Source organism: Caloenas nicobarica, chromosome 4, assembly GCF_036013445.1.
Source record: "Caloenas nicobarica isolate bCalNic1 chromosome 4, bCalNic1.hap1, whole genome shotgun sequence".
In the NCBI taxonomy this organism is placed as follows: Eukaryota; Metazoa; Chordata; class Aves; order Columbiformes; family Columbidae; genus Caloenas; species Caloenas nicobarica.
In genome coordinates this window covers 23,308,542-23,322,358 of record NC_088248.1, presented here as the reverse complement: position 1 = coordinate 23,322,358, position 13,817 = coordinate 23,308,542, and the positions used below count along the sequence as shown (strand labels likewise).

General features: G+C 36.7%; 1 protein-coding gene across 4 annotated transcripts in view; it reads right to left on the bottom strand.

The window, feature by feature from the left end:
- DCLK2 (doublecortin like kinase 2) overlaps nt 1-13,817 on the bottom strand; it is an 87,379-nt gene that overhangs the window by 17,632 nt on the left and 55,930 nt on the right. For all 4 annotated transcript variants that reach the window (XR_010606107.1, XR_010606108.1, XM_065633599.1 and 1 more), the window contains 3 exons: nt 6,791-6,863; nt 5,726-5,834; nt 1,867-1,924 (listed from right to left, as the gene is read on the bottom strand). Coding sequence is in view for 2 of the 4 variants with exons in the window: in XM_065633599.1 (XP_065489671.1) it covers nt 1,867-1,924; nt 5,726-5,834; nt 6,791-6,863 (240 nt within the window). In the remaining 2 variants the exon portion in view is untranslated. The remainder of the gene's footprint in view (nt 1-1,866; nt 1,925-5,725; nt 5,835-6,790; nt 6,864-13,817) is intronic.

Genomic DNA, 13,817 nt, shown 5'->3' with positions numbered 1-13,817 from the left:
AGTAGTAAGTGATGTACAAGCCATGCATATTTGGGCCAGACCAGTGTTTTTAAGGCAGGACTTACGTTGGCACGTGAAAGGGAGTGAGGAAGGACTATGCTGTATCAAAATTCAATTATTTTCTGTCAGAATTCTTACTGGACAGTTCTACCACTGCCCTAACAGGTAATAAACATCTTCCTCACAACAGTCCTCTGCTGGTACATACACATACAGCTCCTTTCAAAAGACAAGTATGCATCCATAGGATTTATTTTTTTTATTTGTCTGTTTTAAAGCAGTGAGAATGATAAATAGGAAATATGTCTAAATTCTGCTGTATAAAATGGATTTTCTATCTCTGGACTATTCCAATTCATGACACCTAAGCAGCTGACTCAGACAAGTAATAAAAAAACATCTCAAGTTGCAAGCTGTACATATCACCCAAAAGTTTTCTTTTGCAGTGAAACTCACTGGGTTGCCCTTCCCACAGCCAAAGAAACGGCAACATTTTAATCTCAGAAAAAGCAACTCTAGCACTGTTTTTCTCACGGTTATACATTTTTAAGATTCCTTTCTAAATTTTCCCTTAAATAAACCTAGAGAATATAACATAAAGTGATGGGGCATGGGAACACTCATCTCCTAGCACCTCATACGCAATTTAAAATCTGCATAGATAAAACATTTCTGGTTTGAGGACGTCTGCTTAAAGCAAGTCATCGCAGCAGGTAATGCATTAGTGTACAGTGCTATACAGTTCCTTACCACACAAAGAACGTCATACAGACTTGCTATATCTTCCTACAAGCTCACTTTCAGCATTTGGATCTCTGAAATACACTTCAGAGCAGTCACTCTGTGTAACTGACAAAAAGGTACCTTTGAATTAAGACCCTGACTTGGTTGCAAAATTATCTCCAGAACCATTTCAGTGTGCTCATTTACATTAAAAAATAGGGTGTTTGCATCCAAAACATCCATCTTTTCAGTCATCCTTGAGAGAATGGCGTATTTCCTACTCTTGAAAAGACTTTAATCCAGAATTTGATTGATAACTAATACTCTGCCCTTGGCGTTCTTTGAGCTAACACTAAATTATGATCCATTTGATTCATAAGTTCCTTAAGAGCACTTTGTTTTTAAGGTATTGCAAAGCAGTCAAAATAGAAATATTTTATTTGTTGTTACCTATTCCAACAATTAGTCTACATTGTTGGCTGTAGGTTGGGGTTTTTTCTTCCTTTTTAAAAATCTCTGTACTTGGGAGGATGGTGAAGAGAGGCCTGGGACGCTCTCAGATGTTTGCTTTGATTATGTAACATGCTGTTCTGCTGGAGAGACAATTTTGGACTTTTTGAGCATGAATTAAAAAGTGAATTAAAAATAAAGGAACTCTTTTGTTAAGAGATCTTTGTTATACAGGATGGTGAAACTACATAATAGAAATAAATGGTTGCGAAAATCTCCTTTCAAATCCATGTTCTACATATAAAAGGAGCATGTACAGCCATAAAAAGTTAAAAATAAGAGGCAGAGAAGGATGGGAATTATACAAATACACATACAGCTGCAAATTTCCTCTCTCATATTTTACAGATCAAAGTCTTTGTAATATATTTTGACTATTTCTCTTCTGATTTCATTTTGGACACATTAGCATTTTCTTCATTAGTCCAATAAAACAGACAAAATTTTGTTTGGTTTTTACTCTGTTATCTAGCAGACTATCACCACTTTTATTATTTGCTTCTTATCATCCTGTTAAACAGATATTCTGAAAATAGTCAGAAAACACAAACACACCCACCATTTATGACTAATGAGCAGCTGCTAGTGCTGTTTATGCTGTTTTTCTTTTACATACAAATTGTTGTATATTACCTTTCCACAGCATTTAGCCTTGTCTATGATCTTCAGTGCAAACTCCTTTCCTGTGGATCTAATGAGAAAAAGATGAGAAGCATTAATTAGAAACCGGTCAATAAATTGTGGCATTGTCTGTAAGAATATACAGCATTGTAATGGAATGCCTTGACCCATGGAGGCTGCTGATGGAAAATTCACCGAGTGGACTTGATTTTGGTTTTTTTCATCTTCTCAGCACCATTTGCGCCTGTTGTTTCCCTGACTACCATAACCTCGCTCACTTTGTGTGTTAATTCCAAGCTCCACCTGCAATTGATTCATACTTCTGTGATATGGCACAACTCTCTGGCACTTTTTTAATCCAACATCCAAAATTTGTCTTGAGCCTTCCACTTAGTTTTGTTCAACTGGAAGGCTTTAAGGATAAAAGCATACACATTTATGTCTAAGTGAGCAGAAGAAAGATTGATACCCCAGTGGAAAAATTCAATAGGATTCAGCAGAGCTAAAACCCCATAGTTCATTACAGACTTCTGTAAAATATTGCACAATTTATTAGGCATTAATTTTGACTTTTTGTATTTCATTCTTTATTTTTTAAGTATTCTGTGGAATTCTATAGCAGTCATCTAAAGTGCCATGTCATTTAAGAGGGTGGTAATATACCAAGTAAAAAGGATGACCATTTTCAGTAAACACACTCCCAGAGAGGAACTGGCATAAATATGTTCTCAGTTTCTCCAGAAGGGGAGAAAATGAGAGAAAAAAGCAACACAAATGAATTATCTTTTCTTTTCTTTTCTTTTTTAAAAAGCCAAAGACATTACTACTTATATTAATGACAAATTAAAAATCACAAAAAAATGCCATAAGACCCTGTTGGCTGCTATTTTGTGTTGTGCCAGCACCTACGGTCTCCAGTGTGTGTCAGAACATCACTACCATGTATAATAAAAAACACTGGAAGCTGTTACAAAAGCAAAAGTCGGGCATGTTTTTAAACTTCCTGGTTATTTTCTGCTGTAATTTTTGCATTCGATACAACTAAGTAAAATTAGTAACTTACAAAAAAAGAAACTGAATTAACGTCTCACATTCAGTTTAGCCATTGTGGAAAAAATACAGTAGAGCATCTCTGCTCTGAAAGTGCAGCTGTATCTGCAATGTTGTCATAGTTACAACCTGATCCAGGCTTTAGATAGAAGTGTTATCTAAATGGTATCTGTTAAATGCCATCCTTTTACATTATAGACCTGATGTAGCATCTATGAACACAGTGTGTAATTCCGGATCACAATTTATGCATTATACTAAATTAAGTGCATTATCTGAAAGCCTGTAAACAACTAATCAGCAAAATCCACTTGTGAAACCTTCAGCATTTATGTTGTGTAGAAGGAGGAGTTAACAGTCACAAAGCAAATTCATCAACCAGATTCAAATCCCTCCTGCAAATGCCCTTTACCATAGCATCTAAGAAAAACCCTGAATATCAGCCATGTAATTTGATTGCTGATACCACTGCCAGTCTTGTCTGACAGGTGTCTGGTATTCTTCTGTCTCACTGTCAGCATCCATCTGTTGACTCATGTCTTTAAATACAGACATATAGGGACCCTTTACAAGCGTGAGATGGTATAAAAGGATCCTGGCTCCACAACTAAAGCTTCTAAGCACAATGCTACTAGAAATGAAGTATAATAGGAATTAAAAGACAAGAATTTATAGTTGGCATTTTCTCACTCATTGTTATTACTAACAACTATTGCTGCATATTTATTTCGTATACCATTCATTTAATAATGTTTCACCAAATATGAAGATTGGATCACATACAAAACTAGATTTTTAAGTTTAATTTTGTATCTTTTTTAAATAATTGGAAGGTTGTTTTTCTAGTCTAGTCTCTTAATTCCAAAAAGCACAGATGACATTTTGAAACCCAAGGAACTTAGCAACCCTCTTCTCATTTTCAGTGACTTAAGTCATTGACTTAAGTCATTTCCAAAATGCACAGTTGATTTTCCTGAAAATAATAAATTATGGTATTGTGTGCTTTTAACCTGTTGCCTTTCATGAATGTTGTTCAGTCTATAGATAACAAAGGATGTGTGGCCAGTTTCAGGGTGCATAGGGAGACACTGTGAAGCATCATGCATTTAGTTTCATTCAAGCTGCTTATGTGTAGCTTCTTGCAAAATTAATGGAATAGAAATTGGGTTACAAAACAACCTTCGCACAGTTTTTGTAACAGACCTGCAATACTTAAAGCAGTAGGGACATGATTACACACTGATGTGGTAATGGTTGCCAGGAACCAGAGCCTGTTGGTAGAAACTCTTCAAAAATAATAAAAAAACCCCAACCAAACAAAAACCACAAAAAACCCCACAAAATCCAAACAACACAACCTTGGAGTCTAGACATTAACACTGTGAGAAGCATTATCTTAAACTCGCACATGCAACAGGAACTTTTTGGAGCAGTAACTGTAGCATACGCAGATCACATATAGCCTTTCTTTTTCTTTATCAGCACTATACTCAACTAGTATGTCTCTAGGAGCTGTCACTTCAGTCTTTTTCCTTACTCTGTAAACCTTGCATGCTTGTACATCACTTTCTCAAAAAGTATTGAAAATAACAATTGTCATTTGCTGCTATAAACTAGAAGGGAGTATTAGACATTGTGTTACATACCACCTGCCAATATTATTCTCAGTAATGGAGATAAATATTCCAGATACAGTATCAAGAAACAATTCTCTTGAGAAAAAAACCCCAAACAAACAGTAATGGCTGCAGAAAGTTATGGATTGTAAGAATCATTCACTTTTGTTTCAGTAGAGGAGGCCCCAGGTCCAGCCTCAGTACCCAACCCTTTTGGCTCATTTGGATGACAGCAAAGTTTCTATCTGTGCATCTATGATCTGCTAAGGCTGGAATTAGATGTTTCCAATCATAATTATCTTTCCTTTCATTTACAGAAAACCAACAAATGAGGATCAAATCATAGAAATTGTTTCTGTAACTTCTATGATTGTTTACAGACATTTGCTGAACTTGCCCATTATTTGTATACAAATTGGAGATTCCTCATCATATTTAAGAAGCTGACATAACTCTCAGACTGATGAAGACAGCAGGAGGTGGTTCTAAAAAATACACTGAGAAAGCGACAGTCAAATCATCTGCTGTGTTTGCACTAGCAGCAAAGTGTGACACAAAGCTGCTGAGGAAGAGCAGTAACACAGCACAGGTCTCTAAAGGCATCTTGTCTACCCCATGGGAAGTCAGGTGCAAGAATATTGCAGAGTCTGGAATATCGAAGGGCTGATTTGCAAAGTGGCTACTCCTAGCACAACCTCACAGAAGTAACCACAAGGGAGTCCATAGCACAGGCTAATTGCCACCAACCACATGCCTTTAACAATACTTTGCTCATAGTAACACTGCAAAGCCATGAAAAATCACATAGGCAGTAGAGATGTGATAGCTGCAGGGTTGCTGGGGCACAAGGGGGCTCTCTGAAAGGCTGTTTAGATGCCACATACAATTTCCTGCCATCCATGACAGTCTGTTGTGTGAGGGGGATTTCTTGAAGGTCTGTGGGCTTTCCTTAAGATCCTCCACTAGAAGGTGATACCTCCTGTAGTTTTTGGGATAAAAAGCCATGTTTCTCTGCTGCTTTTGTTTCTTTGCTAGAATAACACATAGGAATCTCTGTGTGTTTTGCTATGCCTAGTTCTCCTCAAGTGTAGACATATCTTTGCAACTGCTCTTTGCTTTCTCATCACATTTGCTATCCAATCATGCTAATATACAGGGCTTTATCCAGTAAAATAAATAGCAGTACTGAACAGTTTTTTGCTCACCGTTCTATGCACTCCTTTACAACAGCAAAATTGCCATCACCAATCACCTTCCCCACTTTATACTTCTGAAGAATGGTAGATGACCCTGAGCACTTGTTTCCATTCACACCTGCAAAAAGCAAGGTCAATAATGCAAGTTGAAGAGAAGTGTCAGCAGAATGTAATATATTCCCCGTGGTTTCCACAGATACAGAACAGAAACAGTCATAAATGCAAAACAAAACTTAAACTAAGCTGTTGTCTTCACAGCTTATTCCCTTATTTTTTATCTCAAACATAAGAAGGAACAAGATAAGACTAATCAGAGTTGTTTGACCTCTTAACACAAAAATCAAATACTACGTTTTTGCGTGGACATATTCTAAAAGTAATGAATGCAGTTAAAGTCCTTAGTCTAAATATTTGCTGAACTCAAAATACTTCTTTGAAGCATCTTTTTGCATACTCAAAGCAAAAATGCAAATACGATTAATGCATGTAAAAGAATCAAAAGTTTTATCTGCTGAATCCCTTCAAGTTCCCTTAGTTGCTGCTGAAACATCCAAAATGCAAATAAGTTTGGTAGCTGCTTATTTCAGTATTTTGAAAATTAAATGTAAGTATTTTTAAATTAAAAACTTGACTCTAATATGAAATTTAAAAAATAACTTTTAAAACCCCATTGCTTTAAAGAGACAAGGAATGAAAGGTTAAGTTTAGCTAAGGTCAGCTGGTGTGCCAAGTACTTCTACCTGAAGCGCAATGTGCTGTTTTGAGGAGGGTTCCACTTTTAATCCAGATACAAACAGATTTCTGGTGATATTCTGCACACCATGTTCAAAATCACTCAAATTTTTAATAGTGACCATTGGAGAGCAGGGTCCACTAATAAAAAGAACAATATTTATTTCCTAGCTTTACTGCCTTGGTGCAGAAAATGTGATATTTTTTTCAATAATAAAATTGTCGATATGGTATCAAACACAAAATTATTTGCATCCATCAAAAACCATCTAAGAGTGCTAAACCAACTGTCACCTACAATAAAATTTTTGCAAGGATTGCTAGCAATTATTGGTGTCCTACCTTCAGGACTCTGGCAATGAAGTGATTCAGGTACACCATTCGCATTGGAAGAAGGTCCACCTTGTGGGGGGATCTAAGTACATAAGAATTTATTATTTCTGATGGTAATCACAAGAAGTCAGACAAAAACCAGCAAGTTAAAAGTTAAAAAAAAAAGTTTAAAACCCAAGTTAAAAAAAAACCCCAAACCAAAAACCAAACACAACCACCCTAAAACACCTATATAGAGTCAGTTTACTTTCCCACTCCCATCTTAATTTCACTTTTGCTTTCTCACAGTTCATTATCATTATATCATTGTCACTTGCACCAATTTAAGATCCAGCCCTGATATTCCTATTTAGATAAGTAGTTGAACAGATTTCAGTAAACCTATTAACAGCAAATTCCCTCCAGCTGCAACAAATCCCATCTAAACACCAAAGCACCAGTGCACGTGGACGCAGCGTTCCCTTGTTCTATGCAACAAGATCATTATAATACACTCTGTATACAGCTTCTTGTAAGCCAGAGACAGCCATCTCTGGACAACTACTGAGTGGCCAATGCAGCCAGCACATGCTCTCGTGGTGTAGTCTAACACATCTCTTCATAGCTGTTCAGTCTCCCTAACTGAACTCTGTAAAAATATGTTCTTTTCAGATTAGCACTGAAGCATGCTAGGAAGGTAATGTAGAAATGCTTGCATGGCCCTGCTAGTTTTCATTTAAAGAACAGAATTTTGGAATAGGTGGCTGTGGACATATATGATTGTCAGATTTGCTTGATAATTTAGTAGTCTATATTTTAAGTTTTTGTGGATGTGAAGATTTATGACATATACAAGAATTTCAAGTTAGATGTCTGGTATGTACCCAGACATAGACAAAATTTTAGTAACTGTGACACTGTGTAAGAAACAAGTATCTAAATGATTTTGAAGGATGAAGCCTGAAGAAAACTACTTTTGCTGCACTAACAACTTAATTGGTACTCAACCTGAATCTTCACAATTCTACTTAAAATCATCCTGTCATACTGCCCAGGGACATACACGATAACCAATTTTTATTTTAAAAAGAGGTGGAGGCATAGGAATGCATGCCATAAATAGTAAAATGTGCTGGATGTGTTTATGCACCACTGTTTTATAAGCTCTCCCATTACAGTTAAGTATGGGGATGCTCCATGAAATTAAAATATATTTTATATCACTCCCCCTTTCTTTACATAACATTTCCTGCTGTTCTGTGAAGTCCCGTATCTTGTTTTCTTCATGGGCTATTATAGTAGTTCTCACCACTCACCACGTAGAGGATTAAAATGCTTCTCTGCCTTAAGCTCAGTGTCTGTTGAAATGCTTTGCATGACACCAGGAATGCAAATGCAGCATTTTCCATTTCAGCTGACATTGTCTGGTTACACTGCTGAATATTTTAAATCATTAACACTATTGTCAATGAAAGAACTGAACTAACAGATAGCGATATTGTCTAAAGGCTCATGAAATGCTAATGAATGCTTAAGTTTCTAGTGGCAGCTGAGCTGCCGGGTCAGCTAAAGGTACAGTAACCAGAAGCTGTACAACTTAATTTTGCAGAGCCTCTAGAACAATGATGTTTGCTAGCATTTGGCATAGAAGTGCCATCAAACAGCAACCAGTCAGCTACTACTCTGCTTCTTGCTAATAACTTATATTGTGATAATGCTGCTGTCTTTCTGAGCCACCTATTTATTTAACAAAGACCAGGAACAAGGACATTTAGGTTAAATGATATTTGTGCAAAATCATGAGCCTCTTAACCAGTCAGTCACATGTTCTTCAACCTTGACAAGAGATAACAGATCACTGTGAAGTATTAGTCATCAGCCAAATATATTAGTAATCTATTCTGGCTTTTCTGTGAGTGACAATACATGGGAATACCTTGCCCACATTTCCAACTTCCTTCATCCTTGTAATCAGGTCAGAGCATGACTGGGCACATCCCTTATTACCACAGTATTTACAAGAAAGAAGCAAACAGCAACAGGAAAAAAAGCCAAAAGCAGTAGGAAAGGGAAAAATCTAATGCTGCTGTTGTGGCTGAGGCACTAGACCAGAACCTGAACTAGCGGGTTTCACCTTACCTCTGCCACTAATTGGCCTCATGGCTCTAGACTTGAGGCCAAACTCACTCTACAACAGAGATCCTGTGTAATTTGAGTGCTGTGGGTCTGTGTCTCAGTTCCTCGGCAGCAAAACCAGTCTAGTCTTTCCCCACTGTGTCAGAGCACACTAGAAGTAAACTCTTAAGATGTCTGCAAGGTGCTTGTCTAGCTAGAAAAGGTGAGAAGAAGGTAGGAATTGACAATGTGTCACAGAATTAAGTTATTTTATTATTAATTTTCTAATCATTAAACTACCCAGTGACATGTAATCTTTAGAATATCTTGGTATCCCAACAGCTGCAGGTATTTTGAAGCTGAAATAAAGATTTTAGATATGTAAATAGATTTGACTGGTTCATGAGGCATTCCTGAAGTAGCAACAAGAAAAGGATGCATGTTGCTTTGATACCTCACCAGTGAATATGGATGGCCATCTACAATCACACACAGATTAGGTTTTGCAATAATTCCTCCTCCTGTATTCTGGTCTACACAGCACTAGTGATCTCTTCCAATACTGTTCACCTTACACATGATAAATTCAGAGTGCACAGGCCTTAAATCCACCCTCTCAGACACATATGCAAGTCCTGGAAAGCTCAGACCTGAGACAGACTTTAAATTTTTATTCTTTAAAAGCTCACAGAGCAATTCAGAGCAGCAACAGCTATCTAGCCCTTCGGATAAAACCATCACCTCAGGATTTGGATGCTACTGGCTAAGAACATCTTGTGCTGAAAGTCCTGTTGCATTTCAACATTACAGAATACAGAATATAATACTTACTGCTTTTACTTCCCTCAAGCTGTCTCTCCACAGGTAATTTTTGTTTCAACAGCACATCCAGAGCCAAATGCAAAATGCAACATAGTTGTTAGGGATACTGAGAACATCCAAGTGAATACATAGTTCTCAAAATTAGTTGCATATAATTTCACAGATTAATTAAAGATGCTGTAAAAAGTTATAAAAGTTACTGGGTGAAAAAAACCTGCCTGTTTTGTTCACATGAGCTATTTTCTGCAGAATAACCGTTTCTCCAGGTTCACAAAGATATCTAAATACATTTATCTATATTTTATTTTATACAGACTGACTGTGACTTAAATCATCGGGTTTGTCAAGATGACACGTGGTTTTGTGACAAACACATTAGATCTCTTATATCTATAAGCTTAACACACCTACTTTAGTAACCAATGTGCTTATTGCACCTCAACATGTTAACTAAGCAACAGGTACTTAGCATTATTCCTTTCACCCCTATTAATATCCAACTCATTAAAAACTCTATTTTATACTTTGCACTGTAGGATATTTTTCTAACTACCTTAAGTATCCAATGTATAATGTGCCAGACAGCTCCATCCTGCCAGATAACATGTGCATCAGGTTTTCTACTTTTAAGTTAATGATAGAAACAAACCAAACCAAACCAAACACATAAAAGCCTTTAAACCCTCACAGAATCCAAGAGCATGAACTGAAATAGGTATGCAAATATAAGGTAATGTGTAAGCAGCAGGGATGGACTGGCCCAAGATTCTCTTAAAATCTGGATCAGCGTGTAAATCAGTGATCTGGGAGTGAAAAAGCAGCAATCTGACAATCGTTTTAATCATGCTACATGTACTGGTCCAGTAGCAAAGATGTTTAATAAATCTTTTGAGTCAAAATGCTACCACATACCTGAAAAAACGTAAACATAGCGCTTGTATTTAAAATAGAAATGTGGGAGGACATAAGAAAGTAATCCCAGATAACTACACGTCTGGTGGAATTTTATTTTTTGTCTCGTCAGAGCGAGAGGAAGGCTGTACAAATATAAACCTGTATTCTATTGAAGTAGATGTGTGCCTTAGCTGTCAAACCTTTGCAGCCAGCTTAATTGCCCCCGATACAAATGTTGGTGGAAATATTCTGGGCTTTTTTTTCATATTGAAGGAAATACATAACTTCTTGGCAGCTACATAGGATGGTGCCTTCTAGAGCGCTCACCAAAATTTAGCCAATTAGAATGTAATGATTGTGCTAGCATTAATTTGAGCCCACATGGTATGGCATTTATATAATGTCATGCATTTTATTTCACTGCTCTGGTAACACTGAAAAATCAAATAAAGATTTTTCTAAAGAGAATTTGAGTTGCATCACAGTATGTAGAGCTTTTAGAAAACTGATGGCGATGGTGAATGGACTTAACACTAAGTGCATCACCAGCACAAATTAGCCAACTCTTTTCATCCACTGTATGAGCAAGAAAGACGCTGAATTGTAAATTCAATGAAGGCAGCAGTTAAAGAATTCCTCTAAGAACTGCTATTGCACCTGTGTCACTAGCTTGGATAACTGTGTCTAAATATTCTTAACACGTAACTGCTAACAGAAGCACGTGTACAAAACTGAAGAGATTAAAATTTGATGAAGATAGGCACTAATCCTTCAAATCACTTAAGCACATGTTTAACTTTAAGCACATTAACATCATCATTGAAGTAAAAAGGACTGCTCAATAGCTTAAAGTTAAGCGAGTGCTTAAGCTATTTGTTGGATCAGGTTTTAATGCCCTTTCACTTTGCTCATTTAGTCAATCAATTGAAAAAATAATACCGAGACAAATTCAAACACAATGCTATTTGGCATAATTGAGATTCTAAGAAAGTCCTCAACTGTGAAGCTTCTTTATTTGTACGATTTTATCTTCTTTTTAAAAAGATGACAAGACGTGGTACTTAACTTCAAGAACAGAAGATGAAACATATCCAAGTAACCATAAGGAAATCATGACATCACCTTCCAAAATCTCAGATTTAATCTAGACTCTGGATGATTTTTATGGTATGAAGTGTACTGGAAGAGCTAAGAGCCAAAGTACCCCTAACAGCATTGCATATCAGGGCATCTATAAAGGCACCAAAGAAAAAGGTTAAAGCTTTCAATTGTCACCTGCCTATAGAACAGCAAAAGGGACTCCTTCTCAGTCATCCTATGCCACCTAATGCACTATTATAATTATTTCTTAATCCATGTACTAGTTTTAATCTCTATGGAAAAATTAATAGAAAAATAGGAAAGTCAAAATTGCTCAAAAAAAAAAGAATATCATACAGAGTAGTCATTTACTTCATACTTGCACTTGTTAACTTTTCTATCTAAATCTTTACCTTGAAACAAACTCTCTACAAAGTGAAATGCTTATTGACAGCATAAGAATTGTGAGGTTAAAAAAACCCAACTATAATAAGAATACATAGTAGCATGCAACTCTGCGCATCATATTCATATTTGTCACATACTGGAATACAGGCATTTATTTGGGGTTGTGGGGAAATTCTGTAGTGTTTACTATTCTTGAGCCACAGCATAAATTCCTTACTTCAGTATAATCTCAGATTCCAGTACAACTTTTTTAAACACTTCTGCAAGATCGGGATGTTGGACAGCACGCTGCCTTACTGTATGTACTAAACAACAGCACAAGGACACTCTGATTGGAAGAACTAAAAAGGACAGAAGGAAAACCCTTCTCATAAAAGATAAGCTGTTCTTGAGGAGTGTTTCCTGCAAGGAGTTTTCTGTGCCTGAGTGTACCACTTCTGCTTATCAAGCAGAAGGAATCCTTGGGAACTGAAGAGACTTCACTTTAAAGGAAAAGTGGCACACACAAAAAAAATACTGTTGCTATCAGTATCTTTTGCAAGTTTACTGCCTTGATGACTGGAATTATCACTTAAACTTCAAAAAGCTTAGCCAGGTTCTAACCTCTAGTCAAATATTTCATTTTGCTCTGGCTTTCCGAACAACACAGTTTTTAAAGGACAGCCTGTGTGCAGCTGCTCTGCTGGCCTGCTCTTTACAGGAAACAAAAAAAAATCAACCCTGATTTCTTTCCTTTTCCTGCTGCTCCAAGCTCATAGAAAACCATTCTTAAGTGTTCCTGTTTCAGGCTCTACAAAAATAAACATATATGATTTCTGCACAACACATTGGCCAAAATATTGCATTTCCCAAGCCGAAAACTCAAAAATATACTTTATTCTTTCACTGTCTGCCATGGTATTTATATCTACGTTCAGCTGTAGTCATGGCACCTTCTTTATACAAGTGCAAGAAGCCAGACTACGTGTCTGCACAGTGATGCAGTCTTAGCAACAAGGAATTATTTAACACTAAAGAAAACCAATAACCTCAAAATAATAAAATTGGTCCTTGCCTAGTCCTCTGTTTTCCTCATCAGACTACCCAAGATCAATCCTACAAAAATAACAATGGTTTTCTTAAAAGAATCTAGTTTTGCATAAAAACATGCCTCCCTGGTACTGGTTTTATAATGATACTTCATCTAGATATTACTACTAGAACATATTCAAGAAATAAGGGTCGCTGCACAGTGCACTTGATCCCCTTGGAATTTATCCTGAGATTCACCAGCTAACTTTCCCTGTCTTTAGTCTCAGGAGCACAGCTGAACAGATGCATCCTAATGGGATAAAACAAGAGGTACTCCCTACTTCAGTAACATGCCAGGTCTGAGATGATTCATTTGGTTTTGCTGTTTTATTTGGTCATATAGGGATGAACTACTTGACAGGAAAACCCATTAGTATCTAGCATCAATTACGTTCCAAAATGAAAAAGTACAACAGCCCATTTCAGTGAAATTGGCAGTGAAGGGGAAAGAGGACATATCCACTTTACTGAAAACTGCTTGTTACTCTCAGAATTATCTCTATCTTAATGGAGCTTTAATCAGCTAAAAGCAGACAGGACAGTGTGGGAAAACATGAAGCAAATTAGCTAGTTTCTAAACTTGTAATTTCATTATAGAAAGACAAAAGAGCATTTGTTAAATATAGTACAGACCAGCTGAGAGCCTCCAGTCCAATGATTTTGGTGT